The 24761-nt window shown below is 42.4% G+C and overlaps 1 protein-coding gene and 2 pseudogenes across 1 annotated transcript; all 3 read right to left on the bottom strand.

The window, feature by feature from the left end:
• Positions 1–268: 268 nt before the first annotated feature.
• On the bottom strand, positions 269–2947 carry LOC4350974 (uncharacterized). The gene is made up of 2 exons (XM_015760288.3): positions 1967–2947; positions 269–1076 (listed from the first exon to the last, which is right to left on the bottom strand). The coding sequence occupies exons 1-2, from the start codon at positions 2914–2916 to the stop codon at positions 455–457; spliced, it is 1572 nt and encodes a 523-aa protein (XP_015615774.1). The 5' UTR covers positions 2917–2947; the 3' UTR covers positions 269–454.
• A 1190-nt stretch (positions 2948–4137) lies between these two features.
• Positions 4138–6721, bottom strand: LOC107279295 (uncharacterized; annotated as a pseudogene).
• An 11754-nt stretch (positions 6722–18475) lies between these two features.
• LOC4350972 (putative disease resistance protein At1g50180) lies at positions 18476–23986 on the bottom strand (annotated as a pseudogene).
• Positions 23987–24761: the final 775 nt, after the last annotated feature.

Raw genomic sequence — 24761 nt, 5'->3', positions numbered from 1 at the left:
CATAGATTGCATGTAAATTGCGAAACGAATTTTTTAAGCCTAATTGCGTCATGATTTGACAATGTGGTGCTACAGTAAACATTTGCTAATGATGGATTAATTAGGCTTAATAGATTTGTCTCGCAGTTTACAAGCGGAATCTGTAATTTGTTTTGTTATTAGTCTACATTTAGTACTTCAAATATATGTTCGTATACGTCAAATTTTTTTTTTGACAAGTAACTAAACACGGCCTAAGTAGTCCTACCAACATTCTTATATAAAGCTCTACAAGGAAGTCATGATCTGATAGACAGGTGAACATTAACACAGGTCCATTAGCAGAAAGAAAGCAAGACCTTACGATTGGAAAATATGGAAATAATAATAAACCAAAAAACAACCCAGTGTTTGCCATTATTATATCCTGATATGTTTTCCAACTGCCTGAGTTGTACATATACGGTGCTAATCTTCAAGATGAGCTCTGCCCAATAACTCCATGAAGCTCTCCAATCATGCAGGGAGTGTACACGAACGACTCATATATACCATTTGTGTAGTTCCGGTAGTAGCACTTTGGGCGCGAGTAACCCAGGTATTGAATCTTTGAGCTATTGAAATGAAAGGCGATTGTTTTGAATGACTGATCCAAGAAAACAACTTCCTTGTAAGGATGAAATCCAAGAATGTCAAAGTGTTCACAGTCATCATCATATTCCTCGTTTCTAACTTCAACCGCGAGGAAATCATCATTGTCAGAGTCCCACTCGAAATCCTCTGCAGACAGAGTATCTCTGTTTCCATGCATACCAGTACTATTTTCTTCTACAGTCCAAGAACCAGTAGTCAGGTTACCATTGTATCTGAGAGAGCTTACTTCTTTGGCAAAGGGCCTAAGGTCATGTTGATAAGTTAAGATCCACCCCATCTGTCCTGCTGATTCTTGGAGGATCCAAACGGATAGCTGGCCGCCATGAATCATTCCGAAGAGCACACCCATCTCTGACTTCCCTAGATATGGTTTTTCCCATTTGTAGTTCGCCATGTTTATTGGTGTTTCAATTACTTGGTACTTGCCATTTGCCAGTGAATACCTGAAAAACAGTAAATTTGCCGGATATAAATAATTAATATGATATCGTACAACCAAATTGATGCAATGTCTGCTTGCGATGACAACAATTAATTTAATAAATTGGTTCACATGATATTTTCTCAAGAAAATACCATGATATTTTCTCAACTATGTGGTCCATATTAATTGTATGTAAATCTACTTCTTAACATGCAAACAATATAATGATATGGGCGTCAGATCCCTAGAAAAACATTAAACCAAAGGCTTGTCTATAGCCATCTATTTGGAGTTTCTTGTTGCATTTCTCCAAAATCCATCTCAATGTGCGTCCCTCATCTAGGCTTGATCATCCAAAAAAAACACAACCAAACTGAAACCCAAATAGACAATCCCTCTCATTGCGCCCCTCATGCCTCTCACTCAGCCCATGCAATTCGATGGCACCCTAATACCTCATTCGCATTGCTGCAGGTGCAGAGCGACCACTCTATCAGTCTATCTCCTATCATCTCTGGCGAATTCACCATCACACTGCAGTCTGATCTCCTCATCTTTAGTGGTGGCCCTAACAACTTTTTTACGTTTACTGCATACTGCCTACCTTCAAGTCCATTGCCATGGTGATGCCATAGACAACAGCCAGCAACCATCGCCCACATAATTCTCGGACCGGAGGAAACTGAACCTCGATTTCCTAACTCAAGTGAACCTAACCCGAGAAGAGGACGACAATGGCCCGAGCAACACACCAAACTTGTAGTATGTACAGTTTTGAATTTACATTCGCTAGCTATTGGAAAGCTACTGAAACTCATGAACAGAAAATTTGACTATCTACCTGAGGCATCAAGTTAACCAAAAACATGCTATGTGAATCAAATTCGCAGGGAATGTGATGATGCTCACCTTGTAACAAAAGCGCCTCGACAATGTGCATACAATGATCCATGGTGATACACGCTGTACCCTCGGCGCGGGCCCCGGTAAGGGTATCCCAATGGCATCATGTCTTCCACGGTGGTCACCTTCTCCCCTTCCCTGACGAACGCCCTCTCCTCCCATCGCCCGGACCTCGACGAGAACACCTCCAGCAAGTACGGCGATGGCGGCCATTCCATCAACTTATACTGATCATCATCCACAGATGATGCTGCTGGTGTTGCTACCTCATCGTCATCGACATCGACATCGACATCGACAGCGACATCGACATCGCCGTCCAGATCCGATTCATCAGCGGCGTCCAGCGGCGAGAACAGCATGTGGAGGCAGAATGGGCCGGCGAGCTCATCCTGCCGCCGCCGCCGCCGCCGCCGCGGCTGATTGGGTACCGGCGGCGAGGGTTTCTCCGGCAGATTGGGGATCAGGAGGACCTCGTAGTCGGGGGAGGCGGCCGGATCGAACGCCAGGTACGCGGCGGCGTAGCGCGAGGGCCCCTGGCGCGCGGCGGGCAGCGTCGCCCACCGCCGCGTCGCCGGGTTGCAGGCGCAGAGCTGGCTCCCCCACTCGATCCCGCAGAGGAGGAGGCCGTCGCAGTGGTCCAGGACGCACCACCAGTCCCTGTCCCCGTCGTTGGGCAAGAACGTGAGGTTCCCGTCGATGATCTCGCCGCCGATCGCCGCCGCCGACGACGGCGAGGAGGAGGAAGGGCGGGAGAAGAGGTGCGGGCGGCCGTGGTCGATGTAGTTGATGAGGACGCCGTGCGCCGAGCGCGGCAGGAGGCGCGGGCGCAGCAGCGCGCGGACGTCGACGAGGTCGCGCCACGGCTTGCAGACGCACCGCGCCGCGGCGAGGCCCCGCGGCGGGAGGCGGCGGAGGACGTCGGCGACGGCGTCGTCCGGCAGCAGCAGCGCCATTGGAATCTGGGGGGGATCGATGGGTTTGACCGAGTCAACGCTGACGTCAGGAGTGGCTTTGTTTCGTTGTGTTCTTGGTGAAAAAAGCGTCAGGTGCGAAATGGGCCGGCAATGGAAGCCCAGGCCCACGATAGAGAAGTTCTTTTCCTGAGAGGCCTTGTTCGGTTTATAGGAGGAAAAGTAAGGAATTGGATTCTTAAAAAATATTTTATGTTATATAAGTGTTATTTGGAAAATAATTTTTCCTAAAAGTTGTATAGTGAAATATATGAAATTTTCCATCCACACAAAGCTCTTGGGAAGATTGCTGTGTGCAAACATTCATATTCCTTGACATTTCCTATTTTTATGGGTTCAAATTCCTCCAAACCCTTTCTAAAAAAATAATCCACCAAACCGAATAAGTCCTCAAACAACGCAAAACATTTGCTCTTCTCAAAAGAAATTAAAGATAAAATCGGAAGGTACATATCAGGAACGAAAATAAAAACTTGTAGAGATATTTGAGTTCTAGAATAAGCAGAGAGATTCAGAATTCAGTAGTTCGCTCTTTTTGATGTATTTTTTTACAATTTTATTACGTAATTCTTCTGCTCTTGTCACTCTATAATAAGACATAAATAAAGTAGAAAAGTAGACAAACAGGAAGCATTTGAAACATGAAAGGCATAGATATGTTACTTGGGCCGTTCATATTTGTTGGTATCCACAAGAACTGAAACGGTAAAGCTCGAACTCAAAGTACATTACTGAAGCAACTCAAAAGAACAATGCAAGATTCCAGCAAACTTCATGAGTATAAATCTCAGGCATCTTCTAGTAAGTGGCGCATATCCTTTGATCTCCAGTTCTTCTCAACTCCCATTGGTCAGAAAATGCCCCATTTCCACAAGCTTCAGCTCTGAAAATGATGGCAGGTTCAGAAGGCCATGCCAACATTATTCAGATCAGATAGTGTCTGTTCTCAATATATTTTACACATAGATAAAAAAACAGATCTGGCAGATCAAAACTAAAGTAAATTCAGTTTCCAGGAGTAGCTTTTGCATGCACACTGTTCAACCTTGAGTTTCTATATATCTGCAGTATAGTCATGGGGGACTTGTAGTTAACCTGTCTGGATTTCAGTTGAGAGGGTTGTCATGAGCCAAACAACTGAACAAGGTGAAAGCACTTTACTCTAATAGAATAGTTTGGACTATAACTGTAAGAGGCATGAACTCAACGGGAAAAAAATGCTCTTGTTGAAAACTGAAAAAACAGGTTCAACTGAATAAAATCATACAGGGTGGTACATGCAACTCAGTTGCCAAAACAACGGTCAGATTATACTAAGGTTCAAGAATATGGAATTCCATGAATAATAAACATAGACCAAAGAACACCCAGGTTTTCGGACATGATCCCGCCATTATTGTTTCTTGATCTGTTCAACTGTAAGCCCTGTAAATATATGGTTCTGTTATTTAAGATAAACTCTATCCAAATGTAGTCTTCATTAAAGGTCTCCAATCATGTATGGAGTGTACACGAATGAGCCTTCTATACCATTTGTTGAGTATTGGCCGTAACACTTTGGGCGCGAGTAGCCCAGATAATGAATCTTCGAGCTATTCAAATGATACGCCACCGTTTTGAATTCTTCTTCCAAGTAAATAACTTCCTTGTAAGGATGAAATCCAAGGATGCCAAAGGGTGCACAATTATGTCCCTCATTTTTTTCCCCACCAACTTCAATAGCAAGAAAATCATCATTGTCAGAATCCCAATCAAAATCTTTGTGAGAGAGTCTCTGTGTTTAAAGGAATATCAGTGTCATCCTCTTCTACGATCCAAGGTCCATTGATCTGGTCAATATGAGAATCGATTGAATCTAACTGGTTGGCAATTGCCTGAAGGTCATGTTGATAGGTCGATTCTTTCAGGATCCAAATTGATAGCTGCCAATCGTGAATAAATCCAAAGGACACACCCATCTTTGATTTGCCAAGATATGGTTTGTCAAATTTGTTGTCCAGAATGTTTATTGGTGCTCTGATCATTTGATACTTATCGTTTGACAGTGAAAACCTGAAAAGAAAGTAAACATACAAACGTATGAATAATTTACTACATGGAGATTAATTGATGTACTGCATGCTTGTAATTGAGCATAATCAATTAAAATATTCGATGTACATATGATGTACAATAACAGGGAATAAACATATCTAAAAAAAAGAGCATAAACAATGATGGGACAACGAACCAGACTTGTTTGCACGGTATGTTTCTGAATTTACACTTGATAACTGTCAAGCTTTCATAGCACTGCATTGGTCCTAAGTTGCAGAAATTCATGAACAATATGTTGTTTTTGGCTTAAGGATTATTTATTATCACGGGCATACTTTCCGAACCTTCTAAAAGGAAATTTAGTTTTTCTGTAAAAACTTTATTCATCAATATTACTTAGATTTTTTTTATATCAACTAAAGTACTCAACTTTTTATATATAATTTATTCGTTTGTGTCCTCGAATAATTGTCAACTCAGTTTCATCCATCAGCTATAAAGACAAAAAACCCTTTTTATTAACTATTTGTTGACAATTTAAGCAAAAGATATATCTATCAATCAAAATTGCAATGAATCGATAAAATTCATGGCAAAACATATATAGAGTGGTGATGTTTTTTTTTTTTTACCTTGTAACACAAGCCCCTCCAGAATGCACATACAGTGCTCCCTGCCATAACACACTGCACCCTTGCCATGGACCTGCATAGACATAGTTCCAAGGCTTCATGTCCTCCAATGTCGTCGCCGTCTCGCCTTCCCTGACGAACACCCTCTCCTCCCACCGCCCGGTCCTCGACGAGAACGCGTCGATCTTGTACGACGGCGGCGGCCATTCCGCCGACAAATATTGGTACTCAACTTGCCAACACATCAAGCAAAATAATTGTTGGTCCCACTCATACGGCGATGGCGGCGGCGAATCCACCGTTGCCTCAGCCATGTCCTCCATCATCTCCTCCACGGTGGGGTAGGAGGCTCCGCGGAGCGACGCTAGCCGCTCGTCCAGGCAGAACGGCGCCGCCGCCGCCGCCATTGGCTTCAACCTGATGTGCGCCGGTGGTGTTGGTGGTGGCCCGGGGTGCCCCGGCACGGTGGGGATCAAGAACACCTCGTAGTGCGGCGACGGCGACGACACGGCCGGCTCGAACACGAGGTACTCGCCGACGGGGATGGCGGTGACGTCGTCCCTGCACGCGCGCTGCGGCGGCGGCGGCAGCGTGGCGCGCCGCCGCGTCGCCGGGTTGCAGACGCGGAGCTCGCCGCCCCAGTTGCCGAGAGGAGGAGGAGGCCGCCGCAGTGGTCTATCACGTGCCACTGCCAGTTTCTGACGGCGGCGCGGGGCAGGCAGAGGCTTGGTCCGTCGCTCGCCGCCGCCGCCGACGAGGAGGATGAGGAGGAGGGGCGGGAGAAGAGGTGCGGGCGGTGGTGGTCGACGTAGGAGATGACAACGCCGTGCGCCGAGTGCGGCAACAGCAGCGCGCGGTCGTCGACGAGGTCGCGCCATTGCTTGCAGACGCAGCGCGCCGCGGCGAGGCTGCGCGGCGGCAGGCGGCGGAGGATGGCGGCGAGGGCGTCGTCCGGCACCGGCAGCGCCATTTTGGGGAATCGATGAGTTGTGTGCCCACCAGATCGGGTATACGCAGCAGAGTCCAAATTGGGCCGTTAATGGGCCGAGGCCCACGGGTAATAAAATTAAAAGAGGAATAAAAACTAATTGATGCTCAAGTGAGTACAAGTCCATTGCAGAGTTGCAAATCAACAAATAGCAGTGGGGAAAAAACAGATAAAAAATGGAGATGTAGGGTCTGTTCAGATTGATGATATTTTCAACTATATTATTATTTGATAAAATTAATAATTATGTGACTACATTTAGTTTCTTACCAAATATTGGCAATGTGAATAGAATTTTGGCAACATTATTAAGCCAATTCTACCAAAATTTTGGTAATATTATCAATTTGCTAAAATTTTGGCGTTGTCAAATTTTGGTAAGGTTCATTTTGACATCAATCTGAACAGCCCCGTATTGTGCTTGTTGTTGTTACCCTTCAGTTGTCAGTTCCACTCCAATAAATGAAGTATGTATATGAATAGAGACGCTATAAAACTTTCCCTGTTTCAGTGGCAGAAAAAAAAAAGACATAGGACGCGATCACATAGGCCTGTCGATGAGTGCAGATCCACAGGTCGAAACCAACGTCTATGATGGTGGATTCCAAAAGAAAGGATGCAGAGAGCATTTTATCTGTTTCCTATTCTTCAAGATGAGCTAGTTAGTATCCATGAAGTTCTACGATCATGCAGGGAGTGTACACAAAAGATGATAACACGCCAAACTTACCTACAGTTCTGACCGTAATTTACTACGTGTGCTTATGATTATTATAAGCTTCTGTAACATTGCATTAGTCATTGATAATTGAAACAAAACATATATATAATCTTGATTATATCCTATCTGAAACAACTGTCTAATGATTGACAATTGAAACAAATCATATATAATTAATGAAAAGTGCATGGAACTGAGATTCATGGCCTCCTAATATCATATTGTCATATGCTAATGATGCTTATACCTTTGTAACTGAAATTCACAAACAGAATTAAACTAGTGACTAACTAAATTTTAACCAAAACATACATGTATGAATCAAAAGTTGCAACGAACTTAATTAGGCTGATGATGATCGCCTAACCACCTCACCCCCATGGTCGATCGAGGAGGCGCCGTCATACAATTCAATTGCTTCCACCGGCGGCAAGTCGGCGACCAAGAAGAACACGCCGTAGCGCGGCGAGCACGGCCAGATCGAACGCGCGAGGTGCTTGCCGCCGGCGGCGAAGTACGCCGCGTCGCCGGGGCGTGAGGCAGGAGGTGCGGGCGCAGCAGCTCACCTCGCCGCCGCGGCGAGGCTCCCCGACGGCGGCGGCGCCATGTGGGGAATGGGGATCGACGCGCAGTCAATGGGCCGGCAATGGAGCCCAGGCCCACTATAGAAAATGAGTGAACGGGAAATAAAATTGGCATATTGCTGTGGGAATAATAATAATTCTAAGTTCTACCACCACAACCTGCTAGTGTGATGTAAATTCTGAGTGATTCCGTAGCAACTATATATTTTGTTAGTGTGATAATTACTACTAGTATATTTTTACTTTTGTTTGTCTCTTGTTCTATAAGAATTGATCTATATCATTTCAATATGAGATAGTCTGCTATATATATATATATATATATATATATATATATATATATATATATATATATATATATATATATATATATATATATATATATATATTTATTTATTTATTTATTTATGTTCGAAACCATAGCCGTCAATATTTTAAAACTCCTAATGGCTCATCAATGTATATCCGAGTTTATTTTTATCCCTATAGAGAGTTTTAGCGGTGGCCAGCGCGGTTCGCATGTAACGTCTCTGAGCTGACAAAATGGCGAATGACGAGACCCCGTCCTCCCTCAATATGATATCTCTCTCTTCACACATCCTTCCCCTTCGTGTCTATCCTTGATTCTTCACCCTCTCTATTGCCTTCAATGTGCAGCGTGCTACTATAAGTAAACATTACCTCCTCGCGCACTGACGACGAGAAGGCCCTTTATCGATTCTGCGCATTAGCCTTGTCCTCTATGGTCTGTGTGGCATAGAACCATCATGCGCGCGCCGTGCGGTAGGCGAGAAGGTTTGGTGGGGGATGTAGATGGCAGACCTCCTTCCCATATGTCTCCTCCTTATGCTCCCTCATAATATTTTGGGCTACTATATATACAATGTCTCCTGAATAAAAGGGTTTATGAGGCGTGGCTTACAGGTGACCCATACTTGTCACTCTACACATTCTAGCTCATACGGATGAAAATGTATGTTAGAGAAACAAAACAACAAAACGTAATAAGTGATGAAAACGTACAGGAGAGCATATATAGAAAGGAATTTTTAGCAGTTTCTAGTGGATGCCAAATTCAATCGTATAGAAGTTTAGAACAAACAAGGGAGAGACGATGAGATTGATGACGAGCTTTCCGTGCAAAAAGGAAGGATTATTTTGTGACCAAAATGTATCACCAGCCCTGGCCCAATATATTGCACATTTCTAGTGGCGTTAATTCAGGTCTTAACTGTTGCATGAAAGGTAGGTTTGTCCAATTAATACATACACACACGCTATGACACATTGACACGCTACTGGAGTAGAATTCGATCAGCTGCTACCATATATACAGTGGCGCATACATCTCCAAGAACACACAAACACAACCTCAACCCCAGGAACAAGTATAAATTAAATCGTCTCTCGAATACGCATGCCAAAGCAGGAATGTAGGATCAATAGGATTGAGAGGTATCAGGAGAGCACTTTCAACAGAGAATGGGAGATATGGATCCACGCACAATCAGAATGGATGTTGGTCAAGCTCTTGCGCCAACGAGTTCAGTGGCCGGAGTGCGTCGTTGTCCCGCTACATTTCGTGCAGGCCGAGAGCCTGCTGGAGTGCAGCAGAATGGGTGGCGACTCGGCATACGGTGGGAATCCAAGGCTGCTCGGCGGACGACGCCGAAAAGAAGGGCGGTAGCATCGTCGTGGTGGTGGCCATGGTCGGAGGCGAGATGGCCCAACCCGCGCTGAGGCCTCTTTGTTGGTAAGGGGGGTGCTCACCCTACGAAGCTAGGGTTTTGAGTTCGATCCCTCGCACCCGTGGTGTGCCTGCAATTTTATTTTTCCTGTCTAACGTGCATCGGATAGCCAGAAAATCGAAAGTTGCTATAGAAAAACCGAATTGTAGCCATGACCAACATGTGGTCTCTTGGTGAGTAAAACTCATTTTCCCTGTAGTGATGGCATATATGATATATACATATCCAACAACACACAAAACACAACTCATCCCCAGGAACAGTTATAATTCATTTCTCTAATATCCATGTCAAGCAGGAATATAGGATAGATTGGATTGAGAGGTATCAGGAGAGCACTTTGAACAAAAGAATTTTGATGCGCATCCTTGCATGTATATTTGATAATATTCGATTTCGTTTTTTTACGAGGTTTCTTGTTTCCGAATACAATTCCAAGAAAATGAACACGAATATACAATAAGTATAGTTTCAGTCCGTTTCACAGCCGTTTTTATCCCTCAAGCGAATCAAGTCAACTACATATAATCTAATTCGATTGTTTCCATCTTGCAGTCTTTATGTTTTCTGTCTGGATTAGTAGAGGAAATTAGTTACATGCTCAAGGAGAGGCTTGCATTCTATACTCGTGTGTTTATGCATGTGTACTCTTTGCCCAAACAGTCTTCTCTTTGTACCCATATTGTGCAACAGCTCATAACGGTGAATGGCAAATGATTAGATGCTTACTATGTAAAATGATGATTAGGGAATAAGTCCATATCTCCCTAACTTTTTTATATATCGATAATAAACAATAATAATAACCTACGCAATGTATCGGTTGACGATTAATATGGCTACGGTAGGAAGGGTTCAATTAATGAAAGCGTGCATGATGGCCATGTTACCGCAGGTCTCTATATATGATCATTATAAAAGCAAAGCTAGTCAATGAGAAACACAACTTGCAACTAGTTCACTTGCTTGATCACCAACTCTAATATCATTAACTCATTGTCCTTTGTAGGTTACAATTGTTACGAAGATAGATGCACAACGGAGACATAAATTTTACGTGAAAAACCCTTATAGAAAAAAAAATCACGAGCGTCGACCGACAATGATCAATATAGAGGAGTTGAGTAGAAACGCAGAGGATACAATAGGCTATCGCACTCTCCAATCTCCGTGCAGCTTACAAGAGATATATATAGGAGAAATATAGAAGTCCTAATAGACAAAGACACAAGGTTCTAATAGAAAACTAATCGTATAATATGAAGTCCTAATAAAAAATAATCCGAATATATTGTAGGCCTAAAATTTGGATCACATATTTAACAATAATATGTACATTTGTCAATGCCAAACCACATGAAGCTAGATGATGCAACCGTTCAATTACGTAGGAGCTAGCTAGAATTGATAGGCATCAGGAATGCATCTACTACCAGAATGCACAATCTCAGTAAGTAGTCTGTTAACGACTTGACATGAGTAAATTGTTTGCGTTCATTTGGCATTTTTTTTATCAGTATGCCATATTCTCAACTTATGACGAACTTGATGTGGACTTTTTGTGCAGGATGAAAAGGCAAACATTTTTCAGATGTAATAGAATCGCTCTCACCAGAGAGTACTTGTCTCTTTAATTAACTCTAGCTTGATCCCTTGCTGCCCAAATCCTGACTAAATGAATGGATCTAATGCATTGCCATAGTTCTTTTGATGTGTAATAAAGAAAATCTCATGTTCACTGCAGCGAAACACTAGTTGCTGTGTAATCAAAATATGAATTCATGATCCGTAGTTAGAGAGTACATATGTCGTCGATTAGTCTCTTGGTCAAGATCGCGCACACAACTTATTATTTTACCATTCTGGAAATGGAACACAATACATCCAAAAACTATCAAAGGAATATTTTGAATGAAAAACTTTAAAATGTAACTATGGTATAATATAATCAAGCTGTGGCTACACTATAGTATAGTATAAGTACTTGTAGCAATATGAGAAAAAGACAATGTACAAATTAAGCTCCACGCACATCAGCTTGTCAATGTCTAAGGTGGTGTTTGGAACCAGGGACTAAAGTACTTGTCACATCGGATGTTTGGACACTAATTTAGAGTATTAAACATAGACTACTCACAAAACTAACTACATAAATCAGAGCTAATTCGAGAGAAAAAATTTTAAGCCTAGTTAATCCATAATTAGAGAATGTTTACTGTAGTATCATATAGGCTAATCATGGATTAATTAGGCTCAATAGATTCGTCTCGCGAATTAGTCCAGGGTTATGGAATGGGTTTTGTTATTAGCCTACGTTTAATATTTCTAATTAGTGTCCAAACATCCAATGTGACAGGGACCAACAACTTTTAGCCTCATCCAAACACCCCGTAAATTGAACTCCTAAAATATCCGATCTGTACTGTAGCGAATATATATAGTAACTAGAGAGATCGAATGAGCCATCTTTTTGTGAAAAGACAACCAATATACAATAGGTTGGACGAGAAAAAAATGAACATAAGATACCATCTAACAGTACATAATATTACAAAGATAATTAAGGCATTGTATTAGTTTTATCAGCTGTATAATGACCTAACTTTAGATTTTTTTAGATAATGAAATAAAATCCTATCCTTTACTTAACGAGCTATAACCAATTATTACAAAAATTTGTTGAACGATAACGACATGACAAGATATAAGAAGTATACTTTATATGTGAAAAAAAAATCTACTACCATATGACATGAAAGCTGGGACGTAACGGAACGCCCGGTCGCCCCGCTCCAGGCGACGCGGGCGGCGAAACCTCGCCGTCACCTCCTCACTCTCCTCCTCTCCCCCACCTCGCCGCCGCCCGAGCAGCCGCTGGCAAAGCCAGGCGGCTGCGAAGACGGCGGCGGCGGGGCTCCCTTCTCCCTCACTCCCGGTTAGCCGGTTGGGGCGCTGACGACACCAGAGAGCGAGAGCGCGGCCCCGGCGACGACGGCCAAATCTGGCGCCGTTGGGTTTGGATCCGGCCCCTTGGCCGGATCTAGGCTAGGACGCGCGGGTCGGCGGCGGCGTGGCGCGTAGCGCGTGGGCCGCGTGGAGGCGGCAGAGTGCATGGAGGCGGCGGCCGCGACAGCGGCACGGGAGGCGCCCATGCAAAGGTGGTGGGGCAGAGGTCCGCAGCTCCGGCGACGGGTAGGCGCCAGATCCAGTCGCCCCGCTTGGCCAGGGTGACCGGCGACGGGCGTCGATGCCGGCGCCGCTCCACAGACCTGGCAGGGGGGTGGTTGGCGGCGGTGATGGTGGCGGATGTGGCGGCGACGAAGTTGGCGACGAAGGCGGCGGATTGCGGCGCGTGCCGCGACGCCGGCCCTCGTCAAGGACCTCGCCGCCACGAGGGAGGCGCGGCGCCTGTCACCGTGCCCATGACGCCTTCCTCCATGGCGCCAGCGAGCCGCACTGCGCGCTGTCCACGCCACCCCGGCCGGTCTGTACGGCTGGCGGCTGGACGGTGGTGGCTGACGGTGGCGGCTGGACGGGGGTGGCGGTGGCGGTGGCGGTGGCGATGGTGGCTGTGGCGGCTGGCGATGGTGGTGGCTGTGGCGCTGGCGGTGGCGGCTGTCGACGGTGGTGCAAGGCCATCTTCCGGGGCTGACGGTGCGTCGTCGTCGGCAGCGGCATGTGGAGGCGGGGAAGGAGTCCGGGTGCGGGCGCGCCGTCGAGAACTGTGGGCGGTGGCCTTGGCCGAATTTCTGAAAGGACAATGTTGTTGACCGCCGAAATCCTTCTTGTGCGGATTGGTGGTGTGGGTTTGGATAGGGAATCACGGGCGAAAGCCTTGCCGAGCCGTTTGGCCGGCTGACGACGTCGACGCTATTTGGCGTTGTTCCCCTCCTTAGAGGCGTCGTTTTAGATTACCTCTCTCCTTTCCTAACCATATTCTCTGGGTGAAAACCTTGCTTCGTTCCGAACGAGCGGTGGCGGCGATCCACGTCGCGTCCTCCTTGGGGGCACCGCTTTGGAGAACCCTCTTCATGCAAAGATTGTCAAGGGTCTATGCATTGGCTTTCAGTCCTAGGCTTTGACGAGGCCTTCTAGCTCCACATTTTGTTTTGCTTTTCTTAGTTTGGGTCCTCTCTTTTCCTGTTTGTTGTGTTCAACTTGTCTTGAACTACAGTCTCTTCTGGAGTGAAACTTTGTAATAATTGGCTGTAGCTCTTTTTAAGCAAAGGCCGGGATATTATATTCCATTATCTAAAAAAAATGACATGAAAGCTTGCATACCATGTGGTACTCATCAGCCTCCACGGGACAATTTTGAGCATTAATTGAAGTCTTAACTATTGCGCGATAGGTTCGCCCGGCCCAATTTATATACATATGAACATGTTATGTTGTGATATACACTTGTGCAATAGAGTTAGATCAGCTATCTACCATGAGAAATGAGCTAAGCAACGTACTGGCTGCCGGCCGGATCAATCTACACCATACATATATACATTCCCCAACAACACACAAACACAAATCATCCACACACACACATGAACAACAGATACAAACCATAGTGTACGTCTCTCTAATTAATACGCATTATGCCAATTAAGCAGGATATCAATAGCTAGGATTGAGAGGCATCAGGAGAGCACCTTCAACGGGTAACTTTCCATCTGCATCCCGGCTATCGGAACGGCTGCTGGATCTGCTCTTGCACGAACGAGTCCAATGGAGCTCGTCCTCGTCTCGCATACGAGTACATCGGAGTGCAGCGGCATGGGTGGCGGCGCGGCGTACGGTGGGAATCCAAGGCCGCTCGACGGACGGGATGGACAGAAGGCGTCGTCGTCGCAGTTGAGGTCGCCATGGTCGGAGGCAAGACGACGGGCCAACCCATCGAGGCCACTTCGTTAGGATGTACTACCTCCTTCCCTAAATATTTGACACCGTTGATTTTTTAAACATGTTTGACCGTTCGTCTTATTTAAAAACTTTTGTAAAATATGTAAAATTATATGTATACATAAAAGTATATTTAACAATAAATCAAATAATAGGAAAAGAATTAATAATTACTTAAATTTTTTAAATAAGATGAACGGTCAAACATATTTAAAAAAGTCAACGGTGTCGAGTATTTTGTGATGGAGGGAGTATCTAAATATCTGTCGTAAGTCATGAAAGTTGCCCTTTTGGCGTATGTTTAGTCTTCTCCAGGAGATGCTCTAGGTGCTGAATCCGCAGGTAGGTTAATTGCATCCTGGGCTCTTGGATAAATCTCTCTGTAATACATATCCTGGACAGACGAGATGAAAAAAACTCTCATGTAATACATATGTGCAGTTTTTCCAGATTTTGATGGTGTTGCTAGTAAGATATTTTGAATTTGTTTAGCATTTTCCGTTGCTATGACATATATATTGAAGTTTTAACTACCAAAGCACTTGATGTAACTTTGGTAGGACAAAAGAGTCGTCAAGACTCGAGTGATCAACACACACCAAGGGCCTTTACGAATTCCATTATACACATGTGTTAATTATATATGTTTTTGACAGTAGAGATTTTGAAACTTGAAACTGACCAAAAAAAAGTTGATGCGACTTAATTAGACTTGGCAGTTAGAGTAGGTAGTAGTCACTGAAAGCATATATGCGAGTGGCCATGCCGCCTATATATAGGGTCCTCCAAGAACACATGCACACACACAAATCATACACAAGAACACATATATAAATCGTCTACCATATCTAATGACAAGCACGCCAAGCATGATCAATGGGATTGAGGGGTACCAGGAAAGAACACCTTCCTAGATTTCTCAGAACGGTTGTTGTTCTGCTGATCTGCTCTTGTTCTGCAACTGTCGTGTGTTCTTTTATCACTTATTCTCGTCAGTTGTCAGTTCAACTCAGCAAACTGCTAATGCCAAGGCATCTAGGAGACGGAATAACCTGCAGAAATGGCGCACCAAAGGATAGTGCTTGAGCTTCTACTGACACTCAACTCTATTCATTGTACTAACTAAAATTGAAAGGATGACCAAGGTCTTGGGTTTGTCTCTGCATATTTATCCCATTCAGAAATCGGTATTAATTAGTAGAAACCAGCCCGGTGTTCAAATTAATTAGCGTCCCAAACAAATATTGTATGTTTACATAAAGTAGAAAAACATACAGTATCGGAAACATAGAGATGAAACAATATTGTATATATAAGATTCAAGAGAATTTCGTGAGAAGAGATCTCACGTGACAAGTTCACAGTTTATGCTGTCGTCATTCACAACTGAAGTTGGTCAGAAAAAACTGAACGTCCACAGCTTCAGATCTAAAAGTGATGTTAAGTTCATGAGCAGCTTATCAGGAAACATTTGCTTCAGAGTCAATCCAATAAGCTTCTTGGCATTGTGCTTTGCTCAAAATTTTCTGTTTCTCAGCTCAAAATTAGAGAAAAATAACACCACCTTCTCATTAGTAAGATTATCCCTTGTAAGGAGAGGTGATGGCCAGGAATGCAAAATTTTGTTGGGAAAACAGGAAATATGAAAATTTGCTCAGCTTAAAATATATGAGCTCATCACACCCACGTCTTTATAAATCCAATAAACATATACTCCCTCCGTCCCATAATATCCACCGTTTGTCCAGATTCATTGTATTTATGATGTATCAAATACACCCAAAATCTCTTATATTATGTGACGGAGGGAGTACGCGTGTACTTCTATTATTCTCATGAACTCACTCTCTCAATTAGCAACAAGGACAAGCTTTGATCGATCACAAATTTACGGTTGCTGAGAATTGAAATCCTTCTGAAAATTTTACATCCTTACCTTACTCAACACATGGTAGCTAGGTCTAGGAGGCATCGTGAACAAGACTACGACAACCACTGAGCTCTGTTGGTACAACGTCTCACAATCACACCATATGTATGGCATGTCTACAAATTGATCATGTATGTTCCAAGATTTGAACTCATCTCGCTCGGATTGTATTCGAATTCTGATTCGCAGTTCACCGGTAGTCGGTGGGTGGAGATACACTGTGGAGGTCGACAGAAGCAATGCCATGCAGGGTTTGCAATCTTGAAATTAGGTTTTTTGCTGGGGTGGCCCGAAAGAACTGAAATTCCTAAAATTTCTTGGCTGAAATTATTTGAAAATTTGAGGAATTTTGAACGAAATTCAAATAAACTTTGACCAAATTCACCAAAAAATGAAAAAAAAGGGAAAATTTCGGATGAGATTCGTGCTTACGGGGTGGGGAGCAAATTTCAAAACGAAATTTCAATCACTGATGCCTTGGAACTAGTTCATGAATTGAGCCTGAATAGTTGGACATCTAGGACGATTCTCACTTATGCTACAATAATATATTAACATTGAAATTATCAAATCACGGCGGAGGCCAAGCACTAGCTTTGCCTCGCCCTGTCTCCTCCATTGATTATTACTTGCATAGAAGGCTCTAGCAATGTCCATTGACGACTTTCAACTCTGTTCATTTTTTCCCAAACACAATATCAGACGCAAGCATCATATATACGTACACTCGCTGACACGCATACTCACCTCTACAAGTGCACGCGTGCATAAACCTGCCTCCATGAGAACCAACGAAGATTGAGCTGGCATATCTCAAGATTGACAAAGTCACCATATATGTCTTGCTGCAATAGCTACGTTGCCTACTACTTAAAAAAATAATTAGCCATACTTAAACTTGAATGGGCAGGTTCCATAAAAAGAAAAACCTAATCAGCCATACTTAAATTTGGATGGGCAGGTTCCATAAAAAAAAAACTAATCTACTCTTACTTCGTAACTCTGTTCATTCTGTTTTTGTGGTTAACTGCTATTGTGGTCCATCAACAAAGTGTTCTGAACATGCAAATCTGAGGGTTTCTTCAGAGAACACTGATAACGTAAATATTTCTGCAGGGGCGTTGTTTGAATTTTTGTTGTTGTCGTAGTCGGGAAGATTCAGTGTTAGGTGGTTGTGTTTATTGGTTCTGTCTGAAGGACAATTCATTGTGTTCTTGGCTTCCGTCAAAAATCAAACAATGTTGACTCTGTAACTTTAATTAGATTCTATACTTTGCTCATGTCCAATTCGAAATAGGCCAAGCCCGAAGCCTCTCTTATAATCAACCCGGAAGGCTAAAAGTAATTTTGAAATACAACATCTCCTGACTAAAATCATCAGACTAATATGACAAACACTAATTAAAGATTTGGAAACTCATGGCTATATTTTTGATTCAGTGAGGTCGATCGGATGACAAAAGGACACAGGTGAAGCCAATGGCTCAGTGCATCATCAAGCTACAACAGATAATTTCACAGAGATTCGTCGAAATATAAAACATGTACAAATACGGATAAATCATATGTGCATATTAATTGTCCTGCTGCATAGTCACCAGGAGTTACAGTTTTATTATTCTTACATCCAAGCAAACAAATATAATGGAAAGCCCTCATTTCAACACACCGGATATTACAGATTGAGAGTCAATATCTCTATCTCTACTATTATAAAAATTAAAAATATTTTCACCGGTATTTTGGTACGTCTTCTGTGTATGAGTCGGTTTTTAAGTTCGTTTGCTTTTGAAAATACATATCCGTATTTGTGTCGGTTTTTAAGATCGTTCACTTTTGGTAATACAGAAGGAATCCTATAAGAAATCTGTTTAAAAAAAACTCGCATGCTAACTTCAGACGATCGGCCTCCTAACTGCAGCTCATGATTCTCTAAAAATATATATATCCAAGCGAACTACCATAATGAATTTCATCTTAACTAAACCATATAATAATAATAAGATTAAAATAAACTTCACCCGTTGCAAGCACGGGCATTTTTTCTAGTTGTAATAAACATTCATCTTGTACGTACATCATGATTACTGCCTCATAAACGATGACATGTCACCTTCTTATAGGCAGGAAGCCCAGAGAATAGCTCGCAGGAACGGGGAGAAACCTCCCTCCCTTAAATAAAATCCAGATCAATTAATATGCTACTTCTCTGGTGTATGTATCTGGTGTATGTCACCTGATAACATGTATCTGGTGTACCTCCCTCCCTCTAAAAAAACCCTCCCGATAACATGTATCTGGTGTATGTCACCTGAAAAAGAAAATTGAGAAGGGCTTCCAGTTACGAAATTGATCATCTATCACAGAGAGTAGTGATTATATTCATCCTTAATATGCTACTTCATTTTTGCCAATAAGCCAAAAAGGAAAAAAAAAATCTGGGCACAGCGCAAGTGGCTGTAAAAAAAATATGCTGAGATTTTTTTTTTTTTGGCTTCAAGGAATGATGTGAATCCATGAATTGTTCGATCATTATTCAACAAAAAAAAAAGGGATTTGCTTCACACAAGGTTCACAAACCGTTTTGGCCCCACAGTAAAAATGACCCCTAGCTTATTTGCTTGTACTAAAAAATATTGCATGACACACATAAGTGCAGAATGCAAAATGGCAACAGAATCAAAACAGTACAGAACTGAAGGCTGGGAAAGAGGGGTTGTTACTGACCTTGCATCCTTTCCCTCGTAGATCTTTGCAAGTGATGTCATCTTCAGAAATCAAGGGATCTTTCAGAACTAGTTCCTTGAGGGATGGAAGTTGCCCCAATCCATCAGGCAGCTTCCTCATATTCTCAAACCAATGAAGACCCAAATGAGAGTCTTGGCAGCGCCCCAATTTCAATGATCCACTCCTCTGTGTAGAACACTGAAAGATCCAAGCGCTGTAGCCGAGGGAACCCTTGGGCAGAGCAGGACATTGTCCGGCCTTGATACCCACTCAAAGAAAGAACCACAAGACAGGGAAGCTTCTCTACGATTGGCATCGGGTCTTCTTTAATGACATTAGCAAAAAGATCTAGCTGCCGTAGACATTGAGGGAAGAGTGTACTCCCAGGCAGTTTATCTAGCACATCGAATCTACGAAGAAGAATTTCAACTGCATCAGGCATATTTGCAAGCATTTTAATCATCTCCACGGGTATGTCGGTGCGAGAGAAGTCCAAAACAAAGGTAACCAGTTGAGTCATTTGGCCCAAAAATTTCACAATAGCACTCGCAGAACTTCTGAAGTAATTGAACGACGATGTTTCCAAATGAAAAGTCCGAAGCTCTTTTTGTTTGCCATTCCTTGTTGGGTAAAATCCTCCACTAAGATAAACATGCTTTAGAGAGGCAATATTCCACAGGGACTCTGGTACAATTGACTCCAAAATTGTTCTCCTCAAATCTATTGTTTGCAAGTAAAGAAGCTTTCCAATTGAAGGTGGGAGTCTAACACTTACACAATTTCTCAATATTAGATGCCTGAGGTGAATGCACTCACTAATTGCCATGGAGAAATTATTTATCGTTGAATTTTCTACATGAAGAACTCTCAGAAACTTCAGCTTCAGTAGGAACATCGATGGGACACTAAAGCCAAGTATAGTACGTTTATAAGCTGTTGCCTGGAGTATCTTGTCATCAAAGAAGTGATGAAAAGAATTCCGATAGAATGTCATGGTATTAAATGATGATACTTCAGCTCGACCTGCAAATGTGTTAAGTAAATCAATACATGCATGTCAGCAGGATAAATATTTTGAAAGGAGCAATAATCTTACAGTCCTTAAGGAGGAAACAAGAGAGCCTAAAATATTTTTTACGTATCTTAAAAGAGACATCAGGAGGTATCACATTTCTTAATGAAAGTTGTGGATACTCCTGACACCTCAATACTCAGGTACTAGTATGCAAAAAATAATGCTAAAAATAAGTGCTGCCCTCCTTGATGACCATAAAAACTTCTTTTCTGAAAATATGTAGCTACAGTGCAAGGAGAAGAACAATGACCTGTATTTTTGTCGGTGACACAAAAAAAACCCATCTTGTGTTGCTTCTTCGATGCACCAATCGCGCAAAATATCATGGATCTTTATTCTTAAAATCGATCCATGTGCTGTGCTTCTATCAACTACTTGGACGAGGCTTCTTTGAGCTAGCTCACTTATGTACTTGTATGCTAGTTCTTCTGGCTTATATTTTCTTCTAGGCTGAACAAAACATTCAGCTGTCCATAATTCAACAAGGTCCGCCGTAGATATAGAATAATCCTCAGGGAAAACAGCAATATAAAGGAAGCAAGACTTCATATAATTATTTGGCAGATCATTGTAACTGCGAGCTAGTATGTCTCGCATCATCTGTCCATTTTTTGTTGATATCCGGCTCTTAAATATGTCTGACCATGCTTGTATGTTTAGATTTTTGGACAGATAACCCCCCAGAACTGCAAGTGCAAGAGGCAATCCGTTGCATTTTCTAGCAAGCTTTCTCCCTAGTTCTTCAAACTCATTAACATCTTGTAGTGAAGACCTTTTGTATGATGGTAAAGATTTTCTACTAAAAAGTTCCCAACTTTTCTCATCATCTAAGAGCTTCAGAGGATGGATGTAGGTCGACATTTCAATATGATTTGCAACATCTTCCTTTCGAGTGGTTAACAATACTCTACTGCCATTATTTGCATCTGGAAAGACTTTACCCACTCTATTTATTTGATTCCATGTATCTGTTGCCCACACATCATCAAGCACTACAACATATCTCTTATTCAATAAAAATTCGTGGATCTTTTTTCCCACCTCCAACTCTTGCATCTGATCAATTTCTCTAGACTCAAGTTTGTTGGGCATTATCTGTCTCATAATATCTTTAAGTAAATCAATGCCTTTGAACTTTTGAGATACAGTCACCCAAGCAGTTGTGTCAAAGTGATTTCTGATTCTAGTTGAATTGTAGATTTTTCTAGCAAGTGTAGTTTTCCCCGCACCACCCATGGCTACTATGGAAACAACGCTAAGCTCGTTCTCCTGTTCAACTAACTTCTCTACTATCTCATTGTACTCATTATCAAATCCAACTACATCATCATCTTCAAAATTTTGATACATAATATCATAATCTTGGGGAAACTCATCATCAGCATGACCTATGTCTGTGGTAGGATTACCCAATCCAACGATTTTTAAACGGTTTGCACTGTAAAATATCTCACTGATCTTCCTTCTTATCCATTGAATTTCAACACCAATTTTGTGCAGGGCTATCAAATCAGTTGGTAAACGAGCATACCTTGAAATGGCACCCATGAAACCCTTCTTGAGCTTGTTTCGCTTCACCATGTACTCTGATGCTTCAATAACATTCTCGGCGTCATATGCTGCATCCCTGATCTGCCCTACAAGAACAGCTGCACTTGCATCCCCAGACCTCCTCTTGTGCTTGGCATCTTCAAGGAAGCCATGGAGACGCTCGAGCTCAGCTTTCAAGAACCCAACTTCATCCATGACTCCACATAACAGTGAGGTCTCCTGGGCAGCAAGGTTGCTGATGCTACCAACCGCTGCAGAAACAGCCGATTCAGCCATATCTGCTCACAAACGGTTGCTCAATGAACTGAGGAATATGGAAAATATTTCCAAGAAATGAGGATTGTATTTCTCAGAGTGTAATTGTGGTTTTGGAGGGCATAATTTGGTAATGTAATGTTGGCTTGATCAGGGCCTTGCTTGATGTAAATAAGAAGTGCAGGTAACTAATGAGGTGCAGCAAAGAAATGCAGTGGAGTTAACTACAAGAATACCTTACTTTGGATGGGGTTTTGGCATCTTAAATTAACATATTTGAACCTCCAACAGACTAGCTTTTTTGTGTTGTTTCTTTTCTATTAAATAGGCTCACAGGTGTATTATACTAAGCTCAAAGGAACAAATGCACAGTAGCCCCACACATTGTATACTTAGAGAGGGTAAAGGTTCACAAAACTAAAACCAAAGGAGCATGTGAGATTGGCACATTTGCTTTAAGCAGATATTGATCAGTAGGATTTGGATACATGCTTTGCAAAGCATGTACCTTCAGAACTTATAAATTGGAGCTAACAAACCATTTTCCTTGGTGCCTTGTGCTCTAGGTGTGCAATATGCCAATATGTGATTATAATTAACTGCTTTGACCATTTGATTGAAGGTGAAGTCTAGTAGATAATAAGCAGGGTAACAAAGTAATAAATCGATCTGACCTCCAGTATGTAGACGACACACATAAATCCTTGACGGTAGTAGTATTTCTGTAGGTCTTCCATCATGTAGCTAATCTTGTTAGAGTGATGTAATGAACAATTTAAGGTGAATCGGAACTGCAAAAAGATTTCAACTAACATCCGAGTTCTTGATACCTTACTCTCGTGTTAGAGTGATGTTGGCTTGATCAGGGCCTTGCTTGATATTGGGTGTTAAGTAAAAAACAAGTGCAGTATTTAGCCTACTTAATTTGGTAATGAGGTGAAGCAAGGAGATGCATTGAGTTAACTACAAGAATACCTTACTTCAGATGAGGTTTTGGCATGTTAAATTAACATATTTGAGCCTCCAACAGAATAGCTTTATTTATGTTGTTTCTTTTCTATTAAATAGGCTCACAGGTGTATATAGTACATAGAGAGGCTAAAGGGGACGAAACTATAATCAAAGGAGCATGTGAGATTGGCACTTTTTGCTTTAAGCAAATTTTTATGGTAGGAATTGGAGACATTGTGCAATGCATCTACCAGTGACAATCCATTTACCTTGGTGCCTTGTGCTTATATGTATAAAATCTATGATTAATTAACTGCTTTGTCATTTCACTTAATGGCCAAGCATGTAACAGGGTAATAGCTCTGACCTCCATTATGTAGACCACCCAGAGCCGCTCCACCTCGGCCGTCAGATATTCACTAGCACAAACTTTAGTCTCGGACATAGAACTCTTCATTTGTATGTTCTGGAAGGTGTTTCGCTAGCTCCTGGATCATATCATGTAGTCTTGTTTGACAGATCTTGCATGCGCTAGGACATTTCAATCGCAAAAGGTTTGAGCTAATATTCGAGTTTCTGAAAATCTGTTGTTTTTTTTTTAAGAATTCACATTTAAGTTTCAGCTACAAACTTGGGCAACTAAACTAAAACTTTTCACAAGTTTCCGCACAAGAACTGAACAAATTAGAGATGAACTTTCACTTTGAACTCTGAATCCCCCAAATCCACACCGCAGCTAAACACAAACCAGAACCTGACCGACCGAGAAATCAAGCTTTCAGCTGCAGACAAAACTGAGCCGATTCAACTTCAACCCCAACCCACCCACACACTTTCACGTACCTAGGGCTTGCAGTTCCTCTCCGCCGCGGGGGCGGGTCGACGGCGACGGCGATGGCGGCGGAGCGGCGGCGCTTGGGCTCGATGGAGAACGAAGTTCCTCTTTCTCAGGGCATCATCGTCGCTGGATGGTTCAGATTCGCTTTTGTGGGGATCGGACGGTTGGTAAACCAGCCCTTGAGATAACTTTTGATTAACTCTCTTAATAATAGTAACTCTCTAACTAATAAACGTGTCTTCAAGATCCAAAGCCTTTGATTGGAGTTGTGTTAATCATCATCTGTGTTTTTTAACTAATTTAATTTGCATCTCAAATCTTCTATCTATCTATCTATCTATCTATCTATCTATTATCTATCTATCTATCTATCTATCTATCTATCTATATATTATATACTAAAATTATATACTAAAAGTCCATCAAACTTCCTACAAACGCTCTCAAGCTGCCATGTGGCATTCTACAAATGTTCTTAAGCCGACACGTGGCGCTCTAATAAATTAAAGAAAGTCCTATAAATTCTAAAAAAGAAAGCAAATCCAACCATCTTTTTAACCATTAGATATATCCTTTAATTATTTGTTATGTACATACATACGTAATACGTATATGTGGATGCATCCAATCAACAACCGATCATTATCCTTGTATCAATCGTTCAGCCATTAGCAGATGGGAACACGGCGCAGGTGGGATTTTTAAACAGCGATGGAGCCTGTTCCAAACCTAGCGACGGCGGCTGGCCATGACGATCTCTCGGTGTATGCCAGCGCGCCCTAGCTTCATCGATCTTTCATATTGACGCGGCGAGTGCAAGAGGACCGATGACCACTACATACAAATCCTTTACAGCTCTGGTGTTGTTTCCTCAATCAAGATTTGATTCCATCT

This window comes from Oryza sativa, chromosome 11, assembly GCF_034140825.1.
Source record: "Oryza sativa Japonica Group chromosome 11, ASM3414082v1".
NCBI lineage: Eukaryota > Viridiplantae > Streptophyta > Magnoliopsida > Poales > Poaceae > Oryza > Oryza sativa.
This window is presented reverse-complemented; position numbering and strand designations above follow the sequence as displayed.

Coding starts and splice junctions, on each gene's coding strand:
- LOC4350974 (XM_015760288.3), bottom strand. CDS start 2,916: ATGGCGCTGCTGCTGCCGGACGACGCCGTCGCCGACGTCCTCCGCCGC. Junction 1,077..1,966: donor CGAGGCGCTTTTGTTACAAG/GTGAGCATCATC, acceptor ACTGTTTTTCAG/GTATTCACTGGCAAATGGCA.